This window comes from Camarhynchus parvulus, chromosome 1 (assembly GCF_901933205.1).
Source record: "Camarhynchus parvulus chromosome 1, STF_HiC, whole genome shotgun sequence".
Taxonomy (NCBI): Eukaryota; Metazoa; Chordata; class Aves; order Passeriformes; family Thraupidae; genus Camarhynchus; species Camarhynchus parvulus.
The window spans coordinates 59,544,677-59,562,859 of NC_044571.1; the positions used below are offsets into that span (position 1 = coordinate 59,544,677).

At 36.5% G+C, this 18,183-nt stretch overlaps 1 protein-coding gene across 1 annotated transcript in view; it reads right to left on the minus strand.

The window, feature by feature from the left end:
* The window catches only part of VWA8 (von Willebrand factor A domain containing 8), a 181,675-nt gene that overhangs the window by 11,797 nt on the left and 151,695 nt on the right, over positions 1 to 18,183 (minus strand). Inside the window, exons 38-42 of the mRNA XM_030948253.1 lie at positions 12,017 to 12,125; positions 11,089 to 11,245; positions 8,279 to 8,387; positions 3,508 to 3,633; positions 1,525 to 1,683 (exon numbers count right to left, since the gene is read on the minus strand). Of these exons, the coding sequence (XP_030804113.1) occupies positions 1,525 to 1,683; positions 3,508 to 3,633; positions 8,279 to 8,387; positions 11,089 to 11,245; positions 12,017 to 12,125 (660 nt within the window). The remainder of the gene's footprint in view (positions 1 to 1,524; positions 1,684 to 3,507; positions 3,634 to 8,278; positions 8,388 to 11,088; positions 11,246 to 12,016; positions 12,126 to 18,183) is intronic.

Genomic DNA, 18,183 nt, shown 5'->3' on the forward strand with positions numbered 1-18,183 from the left:
TGTCAATTGCTTTTGGCGGAAGAGACTCTACCAACTAACCAACCAACCAACCTTGCTTGTCACACACATAGATAACTTACTTCCCTTTACAAAACCATGTTGACTACACCACAGGATATGATATTTATCCTAGTGCCCACTACTTTTCTGTGTGGATGAGCCTGCATTTTGCCATACTCATATCTGTGTTGCTCAGATATACCTGATTTACCAAACTACACAAATCATGCTGCATAATTGCACTGTCACTGTAAATATTTGTCCTTAACTTTTCTATTATCAGTGAGCAGGAGATACATGAACAGCAGAACCAATAAAGCCCTGATTTCCATTTATTTTTTAAATTACATTTTAGTTCCTATGTGGTTTCTCTGGGCTAAGGTAGAAGTTTATGGTTACAGCATTTTCCTCCAACAGGATTACACAGCATCACTCTCTACCCAGCATATTTTCATTATGTTTTCAGGAATGTAGTGATTTTGGGAGCAAAACCATAGTTTCAAATTTGTTTGAATTTCTTCAACATGCTCCATTTAATAAAGTTTAAGGGCAAGAAAGCTTTACTGCCAAAGAAGATTGTAGCACATGCTTTGTTTTCTTAGGAAAAAACATAATGCCTGTCTCCTCTTATAGACTTTTCTCTTCAAAAATATTAGTGTGCATGATTAGGCTTTCGAAGACATGCTAAAAGCACATGCCTGATTTTGTACATGAGATTCTATGGAAGCACAGAAATCTGTAGAATCATGTTGTTGGAGGAACAAGGTGAAGCAGACCTGATTGAATTGATCTGGACTAAATTTCTCTTAACTTTCTTTAGGAGACTTTATGTTTTGTTCAGATATATTTTAATTCTTATGTTTGATATGCTCTTCAGTAAAGGTAGTGGACATTTCTATTCTTCCATTAAACACAGTGTATGTCCAGAATTAACTGGAGACTGCTATTCCTATCTTCTTTATGGCTAAAGAAACATGGTCTAGACCTTGTTTAGGCTTACTGAGACAAAAAGACCATTATGTTTATTTACATTTCATTTGCAGGCTACCATTAAATAACATTTGTAACCTAGTATGTTTCAGTACAAGAAATTATTTCTTGCTTTCAGTTAACTAGAACAGAGAAGAGACAAAGAAGTCTGATCTCTTCCCATGACCAAGTACTGCTGTGTGCGCTCTGGGTGGATGGAAGGACGTGGTATCTCTGCATGTCCTGAAGCTCATATTTACTTGTGTTTTGTAGGCTTAAGTGTTTCTTCTCAAAGAAACAGATAAAACCAGAAAAAAACCCCAGCAAATCTCACTAAATCAAAGTCTTAGATTGAATACTCCCCTGCTGAAATGTGTAATGTTTCTTACCTTCTCACTAGTATTATTTTTCAGGTTGCTAGAAATAGATTAATGTCTTTATTTCCTTGTGGGAATGAATAATATTCTTTGGCTAGACTGACTGCTGAAACACTTTTTCCAGTGCTGCACACAGGCTGTGCAATAGCCCCAGAGCTCCCAGCCCAGCTGCAATTACCTTGAATTTGTGCTCATAATTCTCGAAAGCTTCCATGACCATGCAGACGGCCTCCATGGAGCGCTCCAGGCGCCCATCCACGCCGTTGAAGCGGTACATGCTGCCCGAAACATCCACCACCAGGCGCAGGCGCTTGGGCTTCTGCTGGGGGCTCCCCGGCTGCCAGGGAAACACCACAGAACTCAACCCACCAGAAATGGGAAAGCTAAACATCAGTAAAAATAAAATATTCCAAAAGGAAACCCAATGTACTTTGCAAATCAAGAAAATTTTATCCAGTAAACATTGTTTGGTTTTGCTGTTGTAGGTTTTTTTTTCAAGAACAAAAAACCCAACTATTTTTCTATTTCAAACCAGTTATTTGACAGATAACTCAGCTCATTGCTACCTCTTACCTTCAATGACTGGAAACAAAATACCTCAAAACATTCCACACATACTTGTCATGGAAAATTTTTTTCTATTTCAGTTTTGATTCTTAACATTTTATTTCAGTAAAGAAACTCTCAAATTTGGCAGAAAGAGCTCTTTCTGCTCTTTTCTGCCATTTCAGAATGGAAATGCTTTTCCTTGGCATGCAGTACTAACAGTGACTGTATATGACTGTAAAAACTTGTCTGCTGAGATTAATAACATTCCAAAAATGTTTGAAATCTTGTTCTGATTAACTACTAGTTCCATCTTCATTCTAATGCTGAAACCATTCTTTTTTTCTGAAAACAAATTCCATCTGTTTTAACAATTTTTGGCACAGTACATTGAAGGGAGGTGTTTTATTTAGCATGCAATGAGATGTGTCTGGATTTAAGTATGAGGCTATTAAAGATGACCTGACAAAAAAAAAACCCAGTCACAATATAAACAAATAGCTAAAATGTTCCTTTTACCTGTAAAGGATTTCTGTACTTTATTTTTTTAACAGACTGTGGCATCCCTGCCCTCCCAGAAACAAAAGAAGGCCCATTAAATCCTACATTTTTTCCCAACTGAATTATTTTTACATAGCCTTAAAACTGATACATTGAGTAAACAATGAGAATTGATGATTCAATCACTTTTCCCTTACTGATCTTTCACACAAGCAGTGGAAAATTCCATAAATCATTCAAAGCAACCTAAGGACCAAATAGCATAAAAAATAATACGAGGGATTTATCACATGTGGGTAGCTGACATGCAAAAAGATGCTGTACTCAGCCATTTAACAAAACCAACTTAGTGTACTTACAAACTGCAATCTGTCATTAAATATTACTGTTAAATATTATGGACTAGCCCCACTAGTTTTGGCCAGGTTTAGTTGGTCTGATTCAAGTGGTTTCTCTGTTGCTGACTCACATAGATCTAACTGCAAAGCCTTTTAAGGAAAGGCTGAATCAGGTTATAGGACAGTCAACTTTATCATAACTTAATGGCTTTTACTCACGTTTTTTTCTATCATAATTTTTATTCTTGTAAATCCAAGTATCTGTGGATGTTGAAATTATTTTCATACCATGGAATAAGGAAAATACATTTGTAAAGCACTTTTTTTTTAAACTTCCGAAGGGATCAAGCATATTTATTAACAATAATTTAGTGAGAAAATATTTTCCTTTTTTCTATACAAGCAAACAAAATAAATGTTTTCTTCTAATTGCTTTCTGATTATTAAAATACAAAATAAGAACATTAAAAAACTGTTGCACTGGATCAAAACTTAGCACTGCCTAGATTGGTGTCCTCCTTCTGAGGGTGGCCAACAGGAAATATTTATGCAAGATTATAAAAAGAGGTACAGCAAATTTTCCATCCAGTGGTTGCCTCTGTGCCAGGGACATCCCAAGCCAGAGATATTTTTCTGAGTTTCTCATCTATATAACCTACTCAAACTCCAAACAGATGCACTGTACAGCCACTGTGAAATCAGCACTGTACAGCCACTATGAAATCAGCAACCTTGTTAAGCACTTCACCTTTCCCCGGTTCTTGTTGGACACTTACTTGCGGCTCAAGTTCTCCACGCCGTTTATATATGGCTTTTTCTCCTGTCAGCCCATCAATGATTTTGGCATCATCTAGCTCTCCAACAGCTTGGTGTCTCAGCCATTGTCTTTCTTTACCCTTGGCCTACAACAGAAAAGACGTGATGTGAGTGTGTGTCAGACAATGTAAGACATACACACTAATTTCTTTGTAATGATGTGATAGTTTTGGCCCAAGTCAAAGAAATCCAAAAACGTGTTCGCAGCTGTCCTGGTCTTCTCTGAAAGAAAAATCAACACTGACAAATAACATGTTCCCTCTGTAACCTGGTATTTTTTCAGTAGTTTCATTTATGGGAGTATAACTGGGAACTGCAAAAATGTTAACCCTTCCTCTTGCCAATATGCTGAAAATGTGTGTGGAAGACCTGTTCAGATACACATACAATTGAAGGGACACACAACCTGACCATTTGTTAGGTGTTTTTAATCCACACAGAACAAGGAAAAGCCATTGGGTGACTTAAAAAACTAAAGAGTATCCATTTTATCCACTCTAGGCAATGGTAAATGGTTGCTTTTAAAACAGTATTAACAGTATAAACTAATTACATATTCAAAAAACCCTACTTTTAAAATCGTGATGCTCAAGAGACAGTCCAATAAGGGCTTCTTTTGTTTAAGTTGAAAGGACATTGGTTATCTACAGCCTGACTTGATGAAAATACATTACAATCCATGAACTCAAACATTCATGGAACTCCTGTACACAGAGCATGCAGTTAAAATTGAAGACTCAAGCGTTATAATATTATAAGCAACATATTTAAGCATGTTTTCAAAGGTTAGCTTCATCATACATAAGGCACAATAGGTTCATAATACATAAGATCCCCTAAAGACAGCAAAGTCTGTATATATGGGGTTTATCATTTATTTAATTTGTTTAAATCTTTGTGTTAAAATTGCTCATCATAGTAGTAAGCCCAACAAGGAAAGACAATTTTGAATTTGTCTACATATAATGCTTTTGCCCTCAGCAAATTTCTGGTCAGCAACCGGAGGAAAATCAAATATCCAACAGGACTCAAACTGCCTTAAACATTGACTTTCAGGAATGAAAATCAATTCTTCTCTGATGAGCAGGAAGTCTTATATTACAAATCCTCAGTAAACTGCAGGCCTGGGATTTGAAAGGACGAATCTTTATAGTTCTGTACAGGTAATGACTTCTTCAGGTTCAGAGAATCTTTGATTTTGCTTTGGACTAAATGTATGAGGTTTTGTTTCAGTGTGTAGAGAAGGCGTTCTGGACCTCAGACTACTGCCTATAATTACTCAAGATTAATGGACTACTTGCCCATGAAAATAAGTGGGCAGAAAGACTACAAAGCCACAGAAAAATGTTTTGATTAACAAAATCAAAAGCTTTACAGATGCTTCCTGATAGGAAGGAAAAACAATGTTTCCCAAAAACCATGGAAACCTCAGCCTTTTAGTAAATCACAGAAGGGAAAGTTGAAAATATTTCTGAGGTTGTGAATTCACCAATTCAATGTGTTCTCTGATACATTTCCATGGTGCTGCAGTCAACTGAGCTTTAAGCCACTTTGGCAGTGGGGCATCCATGAGTTTGTTTGTACCACCAACTAGGAATTTCGACTATCATTCAATATGCCTGGGATGAAAGTTAAATCCCTTCTCCCATAGGATCACTGATCCCTTTGTTGCCTTCAGAACTGCATAACATTCACCTGTGAATTCCTAGTGACCTCTACGTGTCCTACCAAAAAAACCCTTTAGTTTAAAAGCATTTACAATTTTAAGAGAAAACCATCACTAATATATATACATACCTTGTTTTGATAATATACATACACGACTTTGTCTGTAAATGTCAGAGATAAAAGTTGTGTATGCGAAGCTATCACATCTAAATATGTAACTTGTAATGGTAAGAGGACATATTAAACACTGCCAGTTGTGGTCTGCATTTGTTTCTGGGAAAACATTACACAAATGTTCCCTTAGCTGCTGAAATCATGAAAATACTACTGACAGGGCACAGGGTTTTTAATATTTCCAGCTTTCCAAGCCATGCTTATTATAGGACTGCTACTATTTTACTCTTGCTGCTATGACCAGACCATGGTCTAAATCAGACAGTGCCCAGCAGGCTCAGTAACTCAGGCCCAGGTTTGCCCAGTTTAAATGTAGGGGCTTAAATGATGCTGAGAAGCTACAGGGACAATTGCCCCTAGTTCTCTCTGCAATCATCAATAATCAGAGAAGTACTGTCTGGAAAGCAAGTCACCTCACATTAAAGGAGGTCTTTCTGAGTGAGTGACTGACCATAACCTTTTCAATTTGGAGTTCAGACAGACAAGCTTCAGGGGAGAGAAGAAAGAGCCCATCAGTGACAGGATTTCCTGGACTTCTGGCTTTGCTACTTCTACAGAAGATAAACAAAAACTCATTATGTTTTGATAACGTTGTTCAAAGAGCTGACAGAGATCAGCAAGTTATAAAAAACAAAATGAACAATGAAATTACATTCTCAGACTATGTTTATGTATCACTTTGAAGGATCTGCCTATTCAAAAAATTTCTTTCTGCTGCTACTAACTTTTGGCAAGCTATAGACAACTGGAACCATATCCCAGTCTCTTGATTCTAGGGAGGTAAAATTTAATAAAATTAATATATTTTAAACAAACCCACAAAAATTAGAATAAAAGGCATATATTAAAAGGAAAATCCAGGTTAAATGAACATGGGTGACATATTTTGATTATGTGAACACAGTTTGAGATAAAGCAAACTCAAACATTTTTCAAAAGCCAAACATGTTCTCTACTGAGATGGTAATTTGGGATTTTCACAAAGTTAAAAACACATAGACAATCTGAGTTGCAAATTTTACTGCAATGAACTTTGCCATTGGTTTCTTACTTGAGATATGAGGAAGGACTGACTGACAACAGAAAGCAAACTGTGCTAGTTGAGAACTTGGGGTGTACACAGGACTATACAGAAAATAATGGGAGACAGATGCACAGTTCTTCATGAGGGCTGGATGAATTACCATGCTGAAGAATTCAAACAACCTTTTTTTCCCTCTCAAAAACATTGCATGAAATCTGATGTATTCAGCTTCCTTATAAACAAAAGGGATTTTGCAACGAATTAACTCCTATTATAATTTATCTTCATTTTCCTAGTTCATCTTCCAATAGAATCCTTACCAAAATCTATATAAAATTCATAAAGTTAAAATTTTCTTTCACTATTGCTCTTATTCTTTGCCTAGCTTTTTCAAATTCAGTAATCTGTTTTATTCATAATAAATTACATTTCCTAACTTTGTGGTTAGCTCTCACAGGTTTTGGCAAGAAGTTAGCAAAGTCTCATAAAATACTGCAGTTTATAAGACTTTGCCTTGATATTAAAATGACCTTTTTGAAAGAAGCAAGAGGATATGCCTCCTTATATTAAAATATGTTATTTTTTATTATGATTAACATGACCACTGAATGTAAGAATTTTGACTCCAAGGGACAGATAAGACAGACTCAAAAAAATACTTCAAACTGAAGATTCACTTATTGACTTCATACCCAGAGTGTGCTTCCAATAGTATGTGTGCTAAAAACCCACCTAGATATAAATGTTGTGGACAAAACTGAGATTTACATCCAATTTACTTTTCAACAGAGAACTGTCTTTATAAGCCAAAAGTCTGTGTCCTGAACTGAAACACATTTTAAGTGCATGAATCACCTAATTTTGCCCAACTTAAATGTTCATTACAGGAGGAGTTCTTTGAATTGGTATATTCAAACTCGCTAATGGTTCTTTGTGTATATATGTGATTATCGTAATGCTGTTGTAGCTACAAAGGTTTAAAAGTAAAAATAAGGCAAAGAAATATAACCCTTCTTACTTGCAATACCAGGGGATTAGATTTCTTTGGCCAGGAGGAGGCTGTTTATCATACAGACTGATTTCTTTCTGTATTTCAGTTTCATTGCTTAAGACACAGCACAGTGACTAATAAACTAAGCTATATATACACTAGTGGTTAGTAGCCCTCAATAGAAATACTTACAATCAAATATGTCTTATAAGGAGTAAATCACTTTTCCTTTAATTTTCACAGAAGATTAGCAGATGCCTCCTAGAAACAATGCACTTACAATTTTATTTACCCGGTATATGAACATTAGTATTAAAAAAACCCAGAACAACCACCACTCCAGTTACCAGAAGAAAGGCAAACTGGTGGTTTTAGTGAGTTTCCACTTAAAAGGTTTGGGCTATACCTATTTCTATTACCAAGAGTTAAAAACCTAGAGAAAAACCCATGTTTTCAGCTGCATATGTACTAAAGCTCCTGGAGTGGGTGTCTCTTTTAACATCTGTAGCATTTGCACATGACAGCTAAAAAATACTCTTGGACTGGAGGTAAAGACAAAGACTGGGCTCTACACAAACTCTTTTCATAATGTGTAGTAGTATTTTCTGTCACAAAACTGTGCTCCTGAGTTAGTACTCTCTGTAAGGTGTGGAATGGGAATAATGGAACATGTAGAGATGACCACTGGGGTTCACATATAGGCTGCCTTTTAAAACAGTAATATAAAACTGTTTTTCCTAACTGATTATAACCTGAACTTGCTTTTAGCCTTCAAAGGTATGATTACCAGATGTTAACAGGATATTAGCAGGATAGTATTTGGGACTAATGTAATGACCTCCCTGTGTTCCTTTATCAGAGAATCTAAGATCACCTGCAGATTGTCCAAGATGATGCGGAGTGACTGAACTTGACGTCGGACTGCTCCAGAGAACCTTTCGTAAGTTGATGCATCATATTCACTCATCTGAATCTCTTTCAATCTAAAGGAAAGAACAAGGAGCTAAGAACAGTTTAGGAAACAGGCCTATCTTCCATTTACTTACTAAACTAAAAGTTTATTTACTTGGTAACAGGGAAATTTAGACTGCAACAAGCACACAGAAGAAACGAATCAGAGAAGTGGCAGCTACTCTTGTGAATTTTTGATAAGGCAGATGTTCACCAATGTCTACAGGGACTGTATCACCTTAAAACTAATTAAAGTTACTAATATATGACTCTCTCCTAATATGCTTTAAAGTTTGAGAAGTAAATCAGAGGTTCTGAAAAATGTGACCAAATTTGAAAGGCTTTGTTGGCTAAGGTGCTCCTATCTGTACATAAAAGGATCACGAGTTCATTACTTCACTGTCGGAGTATTTTAAACATATCCTGATTCCTGCTTCAACACAAAGGTTAAGTAAAATACTATAAAATCTGTCCTTGAAGACTTAAAAATAGTAACTGTTTCAAATACTTATCTTTGTGCTTCATTAAATGAAGAAACCTTGAAACAAAGAAGTTTTAAATGAACATTAACAAAAACGTGCTCCCCCCATAGAAAATGAGTCATGCACTATCCTGTCCAGAAGCCTGTAACAGAGAGCACACCTGCACCATGAAAACAGATACATGCTTTCTTTATAAGCAAAGATGTGTCCATTTCAAGTTCTGTACCACCTTTTGAACAGCACAGCTTAGCAGAACAGCTGAAATTCACCATTGGAATGTAATTACAGAGGTCCAACAGTGAAGAACGAGCTAGGGAACAGGCAGATATGGTGGGAGTGCTCACTATTCGGTATTTGCTGTGACCCAACATCACTGAGAGAGGCAGCAGCCGTGTACCTGCCCATTCCACCACCAGCATGTGGCTGGGTTCAGTCCTGAGCTAAAACATATTGGCCTATCTGTGCCCAGCCCATTTGAAACAAGCACTTCATAACAGCATAATCTCACAGTGTTTAAAAAATACAGTGTTTTTCGCTGAACTATAAATGGATAGTAAAGTATTTATAGGCTAATTTTATTTCTAATGGCAAGTTTTTATAACCAGAACTATCACAAGTTAATTGCCTGAATCATGAAGTATACCTGAGAACTGCTGTTTAGACCAACCCTTTGAAGATAATATTAAAATCAAACATCAAATGTTTGTTTTCTCTATTATGATGTCTTTTTCTATTTGACGTTTTGCATACACATAGTCACTATAGCCAACTCTTATTTATTAGAGGCAGGAAAAAGTAACTTTCAGTGCTGCACATTTAATTTCATGAATCCTGCCAACAGAGTTCAGTATCTTCAGATCTATAAAAGAAACAAAAAGAACCTCACATGCCTTTTTACTTTGTTGCACTCTACATAAATCCAAAGTGAAAAATAGTTCAGAAAAATATAATGAAAAATACTGCAGCTATTCCAGAGTAGTTGCTAATTTCATTTTTGTCAAATAGGGCAATTTAAAATATTTACCACTAGAAGTACTACCTAGCCAGGAAAGCATCAATAACTTTTATATGAAATTTCTCCTCTCCAGATAATCCTGTACAAACAAAGCAGTGAAATCTGCAGTTTCCTTTTTCCTTTTTTTTTCTGTCTGTCTAAGGACTCTAACCTCCCTATTTTTATCTGTTAGTTCCCACAACTATACAAGTGATACAGAATAATGATCCAAGTCAAATGTGGTTTCATAATAGGCTACATTTGCAGCTGGTACATGCCAGTCCACTTGGGTTTTGCAGGACAGGAATTGTTACCTCACGTACAGATACCCAGATTTTACAGGGCATAGCTGTACTGTTCCCACAGCATGCAGCAGTAGCCAGGAATTTCCCCTTTTCTCTATTTTAGTGAATCACCACACAGGCAGTAGAACCTCATAAAAGCTTGCCGGGTGGACATATGCACAGACAGATGTACAGTATCCAAGACCATACATATCCATAGTTTCTATTTTGAAGCAGCTCAGAAGCAATTTTGAAGAGGTGGGATGCTTTTTTATATATAAAATACCAGAGATTGACTTGAGAGTTCAGTTGGTGGAAGAAATCTGAATCTCTGTGCATATTCTGGGAAAGAGTAACTGGTAATCACACATTACACTCATGCTGAGAAGACCTGCTGTTTGTGTTAATTAGCTGCTGAAGCTTAATAGTTCAAATGACAGAATCACAGAATATTCTGAAGTGGAAGTGACCCACAAGGATCATCAAGTCCAATTCTTAAGTGAATGGCCCATACAGGGATCAAACTCTCAATATTATTAGCACCATGCTCTAACCATCTGGCTATAGAGCTTTCAAACAGAAGCAATTTGCTTGAAGTGGTCCATTTTGAAAGACACTTGTTAAGTGACTAATTCTTAACAACATACAATCTGGATTCATCATAATTCAAAGAAATTTTCATATAATCTATATCTTTTAAAAAAGATAAATATTTACCTCCATCTCCTTCTCCATCTAGCAATGTTTTGTACTCTACCAAATCACACAGTCATTTTAACATTGTGGCTTAATTCAATAAAACATTCCATACATCTTGCCCAGAACAGCTAGAACATGTGCTGGTAATCTCTGTTACGTGATAATGAACAGGGTAAAGGAGCTGATAAATGCAGTTAAGAAAGAAAATTCTTTTCAGCCATCTTTTTCAAATTCTTCTGGGAAATGGAAAAGCAAAGACAGACTTTCACATTACCTCTGTTTAAAGGCCTTTTCAGCCATCTCTCGAGCAGCTCTCTTAACTTCCTCAGGAACAGCATCCTTTTCAGCTTGAGACACTTGGTAAACCCTGTGGCCAGCATCCAGTCGATATGGCCCGCCTTTGCCACCTAACCCAGCAGTGTCTCTCCCACCTAAGATGGTTGAGATAAAAAACCATTAGGAATATACACTTGATTAAAAAAAAATAACAAATTTGCTTTAAAACTTCCATTGTTATCTACAAGTGTTCCAAAAATGTTATTAACAGTGCCCAGCTGAAATATTTATTGCCAAAGGTTTTCAAAACCTAACAGCTGTCATGGTAAACAAGAACAAGAAACAATACATAGAATACTTGTGTTTATAGTTCCTTGAGACTTGATTCACAATGGTTCATCACTGTACAAAGGGGACCATAGAACATATCAATCTTGAACATCTCTTCAGAGCTCCTGGTCCCAGACTCTGTCTTCTCCCTAGAATTTGTTGGTTTAGACTGCTTCCAAATCACATTATCTTGTGACCACTATCATGACCTATTAGAATTAGGAGGTACTTTGCCTGTTCTGTGTACCTCTTGCCTACACTATCTGAATTTTTGCAGCTACAGGGACATCGAAGAGAATGGCAACTGATTCAGCCTAGTTGCAGTGACTGCAAGCTTCTTGTTCTCTGTATGGCCAGTAAAAGGAAACAAAAAATGTATAATTGAAGAAGAGATCTGCTACATACAGTTTAAGTTAGACATTGCAAATACTTCTTTTGTCTTCTTTTACTGGCAATAAAGCAACCCTGTATTGGGTAAAATAGATCTAAGCAGAGAACAGCTTTGTATAAAACCATTTTTGACTGGCACAGCATCTCCCCTAGATATCTGTCAATGATGAATTAAAACAAACAAATAAACAAAAACAATGAAAAACCTGTTCCACCAGCCCACATATTTCCACCAACATGTGGCATGTTGGCTGGATCCACTTTTCCATGTTTGGGGGAGCTGACATCCAAACCACTTTCCCTCTCAATGGTTATCTGTAAAAGAGAGAGAGATATGTAAATATCTCTTATAGTAAAGAAAATACCCTAACAACCTAATAATAAACTACTAGGTGTGCTGAGCAGCTGTAGGACCAGCATTAGTTCAATAAATGCAACATTCCACCTCAGAACAGAGCAGAGTAAAACAGGGCTCCTGAGTGGCACATGAGACTCACACCTGAACTAAGGCTCCTGCCACATCTGGAACCCTCTGCATTCTGTTCATATCCACACCAGAAATTGCTTCCTGATAACTGCCCAATATAACTCAAAATCCCCCTGTAGATAGAATCACCTGCAATTCAAACACTTCTCAGAGTAATGTACATCCACAGCACTGCGCATCCATTTACACATTTCATGTACACCCAACTGTAGCCCCACATTCCCTCTGGATGGGTAGATTGATGTTCCTTTCATGAACAGTGACTAAAGAGATGAGACTGGCCACCAAATGGCCAGTTCAAATGACAGGCTCATGGAATTCTCAACCCTGCTGCCTGGACCCCAGAAGTTCTGCCATGCTGGGTTTTCCAGACCTGTCCACTGACTCACGGCACAGCTGAATGCCAACAGCTGCCAGATGGTCAGGGCTGAGTCACTTTGGGCTGGGGCTGGACTTAAGTGGGTGACTGAAGGCAAAAATACTCCTTCCCATTAGGAACTCTGAGTCATGTAGTAAATCAGTGAATCATGTGTGAACTGCCCCTTACTAATCTTCTGTAATTTAGTGCCACATTATATTTTTTTAATGAAACCCAGTGACTGAGATGGAAAATTATTGTCTCTAACCACTTAGAATTAACCTTTCTTCTTATCTACCATAACACATTTAATTCTCCAATGAATTGATGCCCCGATAACTATGATTTATTGCCTTCTCAGAAGTTCACTGGCATTACCAGGGTTTTCACTGTAGAGCAGTGAATTCACTGTCTTGCAGACTCAACTTCATGCTGACATGAATTCCACACATGTTTTTGAACTGGAACACATGTGCTCTAACAACACTGTCCTGGCAGCTATTCAAAACATCATTTTCTTTCCCTTTACAGAATTTATATCAATTCAAAGAGGTACAATACATCCTCTGTGAACCATGTCATTAGTGTAAAATCAAGATCTAATCTGTTAAATTACATCCATTTAACATTTGTATAGGGAGAAACATGTAACCACAACAGCATGCTACCCTTAGGCTTATATACTTTTTTTGGTTTAAGAGATTTCCTCTAAAATAAACCGCTCTTTTTTTTTCCATAACTAGTAGATTTAAAAACTATCAATAACACTGGTTAACAAAAATTGCTGAATTTAGTTTAAAACAAAATTATACTTTCAGTCTCATGAAATAAATATTATTCTATAATGAGAAACATGAAATTAGGCAAAATTTTACATGTTCATGCTTATGTTTTTTTTATAGAAAAATATTCCTTCTTCAAAAGAAAGCTCTATGAAACAAACATAACTATAACCAGTGATGCAAATGTCATATTCTATTTTTGTCAAGTTTTTCCACTGAAAAATTCCACTAAACATTTTGAAATACAAGCATTGCTTAAATCTTCAGTGAAAAGGTCTGTAGACAAAAGAGTTTTGGTGCTCACATATCTTTCTCAAGTCTAAGTTGTTCACAAATAGTGGTTCTAGTACACATGCACTAGAAAAGTTTCTAGTATAAACTTATTTTACAACAATATTGATCTGATTAAATCTGATTAAAACAGGTATTTGTAACTCTAAAGTGGCATGGTTAATAGAAAATCTTCAATCTTATAATGATTTTTTTGCTTTCTCTTATTGAAAGGACACCAAACATCCAACATTTAATTTCTGTTATAACTTTGAAAAAAATTGGTTGAGAAAGAAGAAAAGAAACAAGGGCTTCAATCGATCATAATTTCAGAATGTGAGTTTGCTGTTTTTCTTTTTATTTATACTTAATCGCTGAATGGATAAAATAATTGAAAATTCAATGATACTGGAGCAGAACACCACCAGCAGATGTGTAAATGTTATGCCAGTGAATTGCAGCAGTTTCATCTACTTTTCTTTTAAGTATCATCCTTGCAGACAGAAGGTAGTAGAATTTTGCTAACTCTGAATACTTTAGCAACCAATTTTTATTAGCACTGGTTTGCTGGGGTAATTATTTTTCAAATTTACCATATACTTTGAAATTGCATTATATTAGCACACTGTAGAATCCTCTGAAGAGAATCTTCTGGATATACTTTCCTGGTTTTTCTTTGAGCTCTTAGATAATTCCCTTAGTGACTTGTCAGACTTTTCCCCTTGCCATTCCCATATCTATGGAAGGTAATTTTACAAGTTTCAGGGTAATTTTACAGCCAAAAAAATTGTCTCTACTCTGAAAGCACCTCTATAAACTAGAAGTCAGACTACCAAACACCTATATTAGAAATGAAGTTATATTTTACAAATAAATAAACTGTAAATCAATGAGCCTTGACATGAAATCAGATGAGGATCAGGAAGAAAAATGAAGAGAAAAACTTTTGGATAATGATAAATTCTTCAGCATGACAAATATAAAGAGATGGAAGAGCCATAGGTAAGTCACCCCTCTGAGGACTGGAAGAATTCTTGACATTAGAAACTATTGGAAAGGTAGATTTAAGGGTCAGAATTTAAAACTGGATGGATTAGGAACCTGAGAAACTGAAGAACACTCAGATGAAAATACCTAGTTTGTCTAGAGTGAGTAGAAAGACAAGAAAAACAAGTACTAAAAGCAGAGAAAGGACTCAAGCAAACATAAAATCCACACTAGCTTTGCCAAGCTTGTCTCACTGTAATTTCTACAATGAGTTTTCTATTACTGTTATGATGGGTATTTTTCAAATATATAAATTGTTTCCTTGCTTAAAAGCTGACCTGTCCCCTTCTGAATATTTTCCATTTGAATCTAATTGCAAGACTTCTAGGAACTCTTTTCCTTTCAAAAAGTTTTGATTAATCACCCCTTCTTGAGAGAAGTATGTGCTCTTCCTAGCTATACACGCACTGAAAGGCACTATTCATTACTGCACCATTGTGCAGATTCCATACTGCCTGGTGTGCATATTATGGCTTTGTGAAACAACACACAAATTCAGTCTTGCAGCCTTGAGCTATGAGGCACAGGTCAGAGAAGAATAGCTGCAAAAACTGAATTTTTCCCTCTGAAAGTTCCTTCTGATTTCCAAACAAAACACTATTTCCAAAACATTCAAGGCACACATATTTCAATTGTAAATTATCTAAACCTGTTTTTATATTTGGTGATTCACAATCAGAGTGTGAAAGCACTCCCTATCTGGGAAGGTTTTTTTTCAAAGTCTTCATCACACACAATTCTTATTTTATTCTCTGCAGAGTCCTAATTGTCAGTAATCCTCAATGTCTTAGTCTCTGGTTTAAAATACTTTTGTTATCTCATTTTCTTTCTATATTCTCAGGTACTTACAGCAATAGACAACGGGTACATTCATAAGGATTTTGTGATGCAGGCTCTGTAGGTCTTTCAAATTCAATTAAACAAAAATTTTGCATGAGAGAATACAAATAGTTCAGGTCAGAAGGATGCCAAAGGAGTGTGCTTTCCTTAAGAGGCGATGGCAAGAGAAAGGGAAATTGAGAAACAACAACAAATACCATGACTTGTTAATGCTTCGATTTAATTTCCTGGTCCTGCCTCTTACACATCCATTAACTCCTGGCAGTAAGGGTAGCCAGGCAAGAACAGAACTAAACACTGATTTTACTTTCAGTGAGCGATACATGGCATCTGAACAACTTGCTCTAGATCAGTTTCTTCTGAAAAATATGAATGTATGATAAAATGCTTTTACACACCTCCACTTTTTTTCCCCTCCTTTTTCCTGACAACACTGGGATTCTAAGAGCAAACTGCAGAGGGAAAACTGATACAAACATATTCAGTTTGGAAACTAAGTGATTTTATCATCCTTCATGAAAAAGATAAAGAGCCTGAGAGAAGTCCATTACATGATTTACCACACTCAACACCACAGTGAAACCAGGTGTTTCACATCTGTGCCATACTTATGCCAAACAGCCATTAAACACATACCAATCTCTAATAGTGGCCACTGCAAAGATGAGTCAAAGGCTGGTAGTTTTGTCTAGACTTCAGCTGGTCAGACAAACTATGGCATACTGTATACTAAACAAATCTGAACTATTTTAGAAGTGTATCTAGAGCCACATTCATGCCAGTTAAGTGAATGTGGGATTGAGTTCTATTGAATTCTGATGTGAAATCATCTAATTTAATAACTTTAACCCCTGGAGAGTAAGGAAGCACTGGCATACTTTTGACACTTTCACAATCCCTCAGTAAGAGACAGAGGCTGTATTGAGGATCACAGAGCTGACCCAGATACACTGTGCATTGCCACTACTTCAAGACACTGTCACAGCTATGGGAAGAAAAGAGCTTACATGAACCCATTAGAAAATAACCCACAATAAAAGCGTGGGAATTATGAAGACAGATGCTGTACTCTATTATTAAAATTATTGATGCCCCATACACACCCATACTTCATTCTAACATGTGAGTTATTTTCACAATACAGTACTTCCCTTTTGATTTCAGAATTAATTTGCTTCTAATGCATTTCAAAAAAATCTCTCTGGCTCTCTGAGTAAAAGTGACCAATAGCATTATCAAATTTAGCTTCAGCTGATTTTGTGCAGGTGACCTTAATGACATTTTAGCATCCAGTAATCTTAATTGTACATTGCAGCAAAACTGAGAAGAAAAAAAAAATCTTTAAAAAGAAGATTCATCATTTAAAGAGAGTCCCAAGCAGCACAACTGTGCACTTCTGTATCTTAGCAAGTACTATTCAAAGTACATCTGCATTGAATGTATATTAATAGCTCTATTATTAACATGTTTATAATAGTATCCAGTGTAATGAGTAAAAGACCTTTAGCAAAGTCAACTGAAATGAACATTTCAGAAGATCTATTATTCAGTCATTCATATTTCAGATTATTAACAACATTCCCCCAAGTATGTTAAGTCATACATCAGCTCCTCATTCTTCAAGTCTGTTACCACTAACTTAAGACTAAGATTCCTCAAGTTGTATTTATTGTGGAGACAGGGAAAGAGAGGGAATTTCATCTTCTCCTGTCTTGTCCCACTTGAAATTTTATTTATTCCTGGCAGGCTTATGCAAGAGATTGAGCCAACAGCCTTCACTGTCCAAACCTCCATTACAATTGTGTAAAAAGCTGGCTCTCTAAAACAAGGGACAGAACATGTACTCAGACTTAACTGCTGGCAGATAGAGAACTCATGGTTACAGGTTAGGAAATATCTTTTAGAATATGTAAGCAGAAGTCAGACAAGCTTGAAAATATTTCTAGCTTTGAATAGAAAAGTAATCAATGAGTGACAGCTTCCAGTAAAATGCAAAGTGCTTTTTCCTTAAGGCTGACTGGGATGCAACTGGGATGCAGATAATTTTTTTTGTTGTAGATATTCTTGCTATCCTGCCCTGTAACTGACACTGCAACACTGCAAATTGGCTAGAGAGTGGATGGTCTTTTCATACAGCAGCTTACTTTTGTATCCTGACAGGGTTAACTTCATTAAAATTCCTGAAGGGTGCAGGAGGTGTCAGTGCCTCCCATTCAGGACTGCTTGCCAGAAAGCTCCTTTGTGGGGCTCACAGCAACAAAAGCAAATTTCTGCCTCAGGAATGGCAAAGAAACTCTGGTTTCCAATGGGGGTGAGCTGCCTCATGTACAGGGGAACAGACCTTTCACCTCTTAGTTTTAATTATCTCTGGCCCTGACAGGCTGAACTCATATCTAATTCTCTCACATAAAACACAACACTCATTTTAATACTCCAGGTACAAAAAAGGTGGAAAAAACCACTTTGATTCCAGGCTAACATCCTGCAGGTGTAAAGAGATGAAATTTTTACTTTAAAAATAGTCTGTATTTCTATTCTTCCAACCTCCCCAAACCAAGTATTTCTTATCCTTTTGGGAATGTCTAAGCA